The sequence below is a fragment of the Phocoena sinus genome, chromosome 2, assembly GCF_008692025.1.
Source record: "Phocoena sinus isolate mPhoSin1 chromosome 2, mPhoSin1.pri, whole genome shotgun sequence".
In the NCBI taxonomy this organism is placed as follows: Eukaryota; Metazoa; Chordata; class Mammalia; order Artiodactyla; family Phocoenidae; genus Phocoena; species Phocoena sinus.
This window is the reverse complement of record NC_045764.1, coordinates 76,947,838-76,955,464: the sequence shown is the minus strand read 5'-3', so window position 1 is coordinate 76,955,464 and position 7,627 is coordinate 76,947,838. Positions and strand designations below refer to the sequence as shown.

The 7,627-nt window shown below is 40.9% G+C and overlaps 1 protein-coding gene across 1 annotated transcript; it reads left to right on the top strand.

Moving 5' to 3' along the window:
- Positions 1 to 978: 978 nt before the first annotated feature.
- Positions 979 to 1,533, top strand: LOC116749323 (glycine cleavage system H protein, mitochondrial-like). The gene is given in 2 exon segments (XM_032623585.1): positions 979 to 1,265; positions 1,267 to 1,533. Coding segments are annotated over 2 exon segments (519 nt in total). The 3' UTR covers positions 1,499 to 1,533.
- The last annotated feature ends 6,094 nt before the right edge of the window (positions 1,534 to 7,627 follow it).

Here is a 7,627-nt window from a genome sequence, read left to right as displayed (position 1 = left end):
ATCAACCCATCGTTTCCTCCAGAGTAGAGTTTTCTTCGAGTGCTAGATCTTCCATTTCATTTGGGGTCATTATCTTGTGCCCTTATTTCTGGAATAACAGTTGCCCAGTACTGCATGTGTACAAATGAAATGGAGCCGACATTTGTTTCATTCCAATTATGACAACATTCTTTTTATGTCATGTAGGACTTAATTTGGTCCTATTGAAGTTGCCATGACCCATCCTGTGTGCCTAGAATTGCACTTCCCTTAATAATTACAAGTTTGATTGGATTTCAACAAAGTATATGGTTGAAACAATGCATAGACTTCATTTTGGAAGATGCCACACCAATGAATTTAGTTGTCCACCTTTTCTATTCTATTTTCAGGCCAAATGTCTCTAGTCTTTTCCATTTCCTAGCCTTTCTTTGTCAAGGTTCATGTAAAATAATCAAGGTTTTGGCAAATGATGGCATGGTAATCCAAACCACAAGCTTTGGGTGATAATCTGGGCTTGCAGGCGGCATGTCTGAAGTGTGTGTTAGTGGAGGTGGGGGGTGGAGGCATGGGGTGTGTACAGTCTTCTAGGACTGAAACAACCTGTGGAATCTGATGCTATTTCCAGGGAAATAGTGTCAGAATCGAGTTAAATTGTAGGACATCCATCAGTGTCAAAATTGTTGGTGATGGGAGAAAACCTTCTCTCCACACATTGGAGTTGGGTGCAGAACCCTAAAGAAATGAGTCAAATAATGTTAAATGATGAAAGGAAATCTCTTTTCTTGACATCAGTTCTGAATGTGCAAGAGACTTGAACCCTCTAGGTAAAATTGAGTCCCCCTGCTGAGCTTATGATTAACCTCTATATCCAAAACTTTATTCTGTTTCTTGTCCTGTCTCTGTCCCCTCAGGATTGAGGAGTATCAAAGAAAAGGGGGCCCCTCCAGCCGGGGGTGCTCTAGATGCTGCGCGGAGACCCTCTACACCCCTGCGAACATGGCGCTGCGAGTGGCGCGGAGCGTGCGGGCCGCGGTCTGCAGCCTGCGCGCCATCTCTGCGCCCAACGCGCCCTGCCCGCCGCGGCCCTGGGGACTGCGGGCGGGCGCCGTCCGGGCGCTGCGCACCGGTCCCGTTCTGCTGTCGGGTCGTAAATTCACAGACAAACACGAATGGGTAACAACAGAAAACGGTGTTGGAACAGTGGGAATCAGCAATTTTGCACAGGAAGCTTTGGGAGATGTTGTTTACTGTAGTCTGCCTGAAGCTGGGACAAAATTGAACAAACGAGGAATTTGGTGCTTTGGAAAGTGTGAAAGTTGCTAGTGAGCTCTATTTTCCTCTATCAGGAGAAGTAACTGAAATTAATGAAGCTCTAGCAGAAAATCCAGGACTTGTCAACAAATCTTGTTATGAAGATGGTTGGCTGATCAAGATGACACTCAGTAACCCTTCAGAACTAGATGAACTAATGAGTGAAGAAGCATATGAGAAATACATAAAGTCTATTGAGGAGTGAAAATGGAACCCCTAAATAAACTAGTTTGAAACAACTTAATCTAGTATAGTTGTCTTAAATTAGTGGTGGATAGATTTTTAAAAAGCAACTTTTAGCAAAAGAAACTACTTTCAACAATGTTGCCTGAAGAAAATACCCCTTAACTTCCTAATGATTGCACATAAACACTATGCATCTTTTTCACAACAGCCTGTGATTTTTAGGCTAGTCTCCAGTTATAATACTCAGAATTCCTGAAATTATCTGTGGTAAAACGAGTTATAAAAATTATGTAATTCAAGGATAACATTGTTATCTTAACCTTATATAATATTGTAACTTGCTTACAGCCATCCCTGGATTTGGGTCAAAATACTCAATGAACTTGCCACTGGAAATAAATGGCAGTGGAGGAAAGTTTGTGAGTTGTATAGTGTCCAGTGAAGAACGTTACTCTCTTAATTTTGCAAAATATACTGTGTTTGCTGGTGCTACTTCTATACAGTGAAGCAACAGCCTTGCAGGAAAATAAGAAACAGTTTAATAATAAAATATTCAACTTCTTAAAAAAAAAAAAAAAAAAAAGAAAAGAAAAGGGGGATCGAAGCTGAGCAGGACCTTGTGGGGCCCTCCCAGGTACAAATCCTTTCTGTGTCCCATTTCTTATTTGTAGGAAATAGGCTTCATTTAATGTCCTGTTTCTCATTTGTAGGAAATAGGCTTGACCTTCCCGGAGTTCCAAAGGGCACATTCAAACAGTTGAATATCAGGGAAGGGAGGGAATGCAGGGAGTGCAGAAACAAAGGAGGGGTTGTCAAGAAACAATAGTGCAGCAAGGGGCAAGTCCTGGTTCCTCCTCAAGCGATATACATAACAATCTTTGAGTTCTTCCTAAGGAACTAAAGCTCCCATCCAGGTTGAAGATGGTAACTTCAGGCTGAGCGCAGGAGTCCTGGAACACCACCCTGCTACCTCACCACCCTGCTACCTCACCACCAACCAATCAGAAGAAAGTCTGCACACAGTGGAAGATAAAGACTCTGACCCCCCTCCCCAAATGATTCTTCCTTTAAAAACTTTCATGGTTGAGCACAATCTTTGGAGTTGGTTCTTGGACATGAGTTCACCTCCTCCCCAGGTTGCTAGCCTCCTGTACAAAGCAACCTTTCCTTTCCAACAAACACTTGTCTCTAGTATTGGCTTTCAAGCGGCAAGCAGCCAAATCTGGGTTCAGTAACAAAACAAAACAAATAAAAAGAAAAGAAAGAAAGTATAAATAGCACTGGAAGATGGAAATGAGTATCACCAGACACTGGATTTCTAGACAATAGTGAAGGTGGAATAATGTTAATGGCAGTGGAGAAACGAGAGTCAGTATCCTAAAACAGTTACAGGAGAAAGCTCCTGTACACGTAAAGGTGGCTTTTTCCAAGCCTGGACAAACACAAACACAGAAAGAACAGTTCCACAGATCAGTACTAGGGGTGGTATAATTAAGGAGATAGAGGGGCTGCCAGTAACAAACTCTTCATGCTCTGTCTTCACTCTAACAAACCCCCTCCCCTACTGTTCAGAGGGGTTGGCTGGGCTAAGTAGAGAAAACAGTTCTTTAAGCAAGTATATTCATGTATGAGCTCAGCTTGGAGAGAAGGTATGGTTCTTAGTGTGGACCCTATAAGCAGAGGATAAAGACAAACAGTAAAGCCAAGCCCAGGATGACTGGAAAAGTGTGTGTCTGTGTATTCTGTGTGTGTATGGAGCATAGAATAGGTATCCACTAGGGGTAAAATATTCTTAAGGAGTTTTAGAAAACTCCCCTATTCAGTTTGCAACATAACTCCCTTCTGTTTCCCCAAACTTAAGGAAATGCTCCATATTTTTGAACTGGAATTTGTGTTTCTGGAGGAGGGAGGTGATGATGTTAGCCTCAAGTAGCAGTAAGACAAGAACAGGATAGATCAAAGGGAACAGAACTTAATTATCTTCAGGATATGTACAAATGCATCATAGCCATAAATAACAGAGAGGAACCATAAAATTAATCAGAAACTAAAAAAAAAAAAAAAGCTACCCAAAGTAAATTAAGTTAAAAGCCTAATGTGGATGTGGCTGAAGAAAGAATAACTTGAAAGATAAGGTCAAGAATGTCTCCTGGAACAGAGTACAAAAATTCTGAGATGATGTCAGAACGCCAAGGATTCAAGAGAAAACCTTCAACACTTTAAGTAGATAAAGTTTTTAAAGAAAAATCAAGAAGTTAAATAAGGAAAGAAAGAGTAAAACTATGAAAAAAGAAATTTAAAAATCTCAAGATCAGGAGTACACCCCCCCCAAACACAGACAACATGTGGTCATATTGACGACAGTGCAGCGAAACTAGAAATTAAAACAATAAAGCGAAAAAAATAACACTTGAATTTTAAAACTCTAGATAATTATTGGGTTAAATAAGATACCAAACTGAAATTAGACTGAAGATTGCAGTAAACGTAAACAAGGCTGGGTCTTTTGAGTAAGTCAGAAAATACATCCTGCAAAGTGTTGAAGAGCAGAAATGGTAACAAAGACTCATAAGTGCTAGTGGGGAGGTGAAGGGGATTGTTTTAAAAGATGTGATATCTTGTATAATTTCTATACAAATATTTGAGGTCTGGAAAAAGTGATCATCCATGAGAAAAATTACTGAAACTGGTTTGAGAAGGTATCGAAGTAGTGTTAAATATACTACCCTCAGTGTTCAGACTTAGCCTTAAGAGTGATTTCTGTGAAGCCTTTAAAGAGTGTTTACTTGTCAGGTCATTTAACTGTTCCATGGCATTAAAACACACACACACACACACACACAAATACAGCTTCTGAAACTGAACAGAACTCTGTGGGGCCCCCCCTGGGGTCCCAAGAGCCTTTTTGCATCCCCCTTTTCTTTCTGTGTCCCCCTTTTCTTTCTGTGTCCCCTGTTTCTTATTTGTAGAGAAAGGCTTCTGCCTCTTAGACCTTTCCTGAGTTCCAAAGGGCAGATTTTACCAATTCGGGAAGTGAGGGAATGCAGAAACAAAGGAAAAGCGTCAAGAAATAATAATACAGTAATAAAACATAGTTCTAGTTCCTCCTCAAGGATTATAAACAGTATCTTTGAGTGCTTCTACAGGAACTAAGGCCCCTATGCAGGTGGAGGATGGTAACTTCAGGCTGAGTGCAGGATTCCTGGAGTACCATCCAGTCAGAAGTCCCACACCCTGCAGGTTTCACCCCAAATTTTGTCTTTAAAAAAACAAAAAACAAAAAACAACTCTTCCAAGAACCATCTGGGAGTTCAGGTCTTTTGAGCATGAACTACCTGTTCTTGCTTGGCCTTGTAATACGCCTTTCTCTCCTCCAAACTACAACGTTTAGGTTTATTTGGCCTCACTGCGCGTCAGGCACACAAGATTGTGTTTGGCAGCACTTCCAACTCATATTCCGCCCCTACTGTAGTATCAAAATAGACCCATAAACAATGTAACATATAAACCATTTTCAAAAATTAAGTTTCTGCCAAATACAACCTAATTGAATGTTAAGAAAAATACATCATAACCAAGTAGGTTTTATCCTGGAAATGTAAGAACTCTCCAAAATTAGCAAGGCTGATCCAAAATGACCATTCCATTGATGGTTTTAAAGCAGCAACTGATGCTCTCAATACATGGTGAAATGGCATTTGGTGATATTCAACCATTGCTAATTAAAAAAAGAAATTAGACTAGGAAATCTAGACCTAGTCCAACATTTGTTTTATAAGAGGAGGAAACTACAATCTTCTTTCCAGCTAGATATCTGGAAATCAAAAAGGCTGGGTTTTTTTTCCTTTTTAAAGTTTTTAAGAAGTCCTTTCTTACAAACTTTAAAAAATAGGAAAATAAAAAAACCAACAGGTTTTTGTGAGACTGAACTCAAGTAATATTCTGGCCCAATAACAACATGTTCACAGCCATCTTGGCCTTCAGAAGTGTCAGGTTAATTGAAGAGCCATATTTCTTAACAGTTTTCATCAAATGGGAATTTCTAATTTTATTTAAAAAGTACCCATTTCTGGTATCCCAGTCAAAATAGCATTAGATGAAGCATTCAAGAGTTACACATGATTTAAGAGTACAGTTTAAGACCATCTCACTTGTAGGAAGTTCAGGGCCCAGCCAGTCATTCTATTTTTAACTTAGAGACATGCTGTTCTATACAACTGGTAATTCTACTTCTCACTCTTACTTTTGGGAGTGTTTGTGGGCCATAGAACATCAATCAACTATTAGCAGATTTTGAAAGATGGTTTCAGTGTTAATTCAGTATCTCTTTAGTATAATACTACCACTACATTCTATTTGATAAACCTAGGGGTATTACCTCACCTACTTCATCACTGTGGCAAGGGCACAGACCAGCCAGTACAGATGCCCACCCCATCAGAATGGGTACCCAGTAATCTGTACTGATGCAAACCAGCTGAGGGGCAAACCTGATCATCAAGCCTAGATGGATCTCTACAGGCCATGATTTACATGTTGTCTGTGGAACGATTGAATATTTGGTTTGAACTACGGTCTCTTGGATTCATTTATTCTCACAGCTTCAATAAAAAGCTTCACACTTAAAACTCCATTCCTCATTGCCTTGTTTTGCTTTTAACAGTTGTACCATTTCCAACACATATCCTCACCTTTTTTTCTCCTGACTTTACTGTTCATAACACCATCATTATTCTCAGTCATTTAAGCTTGAAATCTATGAGTAAGTATCTATTGGTGATAGGAGATGGCCAATATCAGGATAACTGACTTGGGTAGTCCCCAGCAAGTTGCAGAGCCAGGTAGATGGAGCACCTGTATCAACTATGTCTAACAATAGGCAGCAGGGCAAAGGACAGACAGAACATACTGTCAGGCAGCAAGGAGCCAAGGGTCAATGAGCAAGACCCAAGGAGGAAGAGTCATATAAAACTTTTAGCCCCGGAAGTCCTAGGTAGGTGCTCAAGGCAGGCAATCAGGTTGCTGAGTGCAGTGTAGGGCTTGGACGCAGGGATCCAAGAGAATGACCTGGCTATCAGAACTTGCAAAAAGAAGTTTAAAGGAGAAACATTAATGCTACAGTGTAGTGTACCTTTGGAGGCTGGGCCAAAGAATGGGTCCTCACACAACACAGGCTTGCTAAAGCCCATGTTCTTCAGAGGTGACTCTACTATCCAGAGCTGCACTTGGATGGCAACATGTAGAAACTTACAGAATCTAGAGGGGCTAAGGAAGGGAAAGATAAAGGGATCTGTAATTCATGGACTGGACTTCCCACTTCTGACTGGATATTCCTGTGCCTAATGCTTCACTGCTAAGTAACACCTATAGATTGTGTGATCTCTGTTGTAGGGTAAAATTATATATCAGTGACTGTTCCAAGAGTTGCATCCACTCATGTCCAGAGGTTTTAGAATAAGCAATCTCAGAAAAGCCTAAATAGGCTGGTGGCTTTTGTTGCTCACAGAACTCAGTGTTCAGGAAGGAATTTTTATCATAGATGGGGAGAAGGCAGAAAGAATGGTTAGAAATAGACTCTCACCAGATGGCCAGATTTTGTTCCTCTCACTTTCTGATTTGCCAATATCAAGCAAGCCTCAAGGCTCAGGAAAGCCATCTTGAATCTTTACGTGCACATAGTCCATGGGAGGCAGTGGACTGGAGGGACGAGCTAGGCACCTCGTGACAAAGCCAGTTATTTGAAATAGGAGTAAAGGGCTTTGATCCAGCTAGAAGAGCTTCCATTTGTGGTTCTGCAAGCAGGAGTCCTCACTTAGAAGTGCTGCATGGCTGCTGTCAAGCTGTATTTTATGGAATAAACGGTGGGTCTACTGTTTCGTGTGGATAACCCTAATATTAGAAAGCCAGGTCAGGGACAAAGCATGTATGGATGGGTGGAGGCTAAGTACTAAGAAGTTGTGGGTCAGATCTGAGCTGTAAGATGATAGCTGCATTATTAAAATTGTGGGAAGCACAGAGGCTTGGGGGTTCCCTGAGGACAGGTCCTTCATCTGCCTTGGTCTCTGCATTTCCACCACCCAACACACTACCTGGCACACAGCAGTGCTTAGTAAATATTTGTTGCATTAATGAGCACAGACCTGCATTT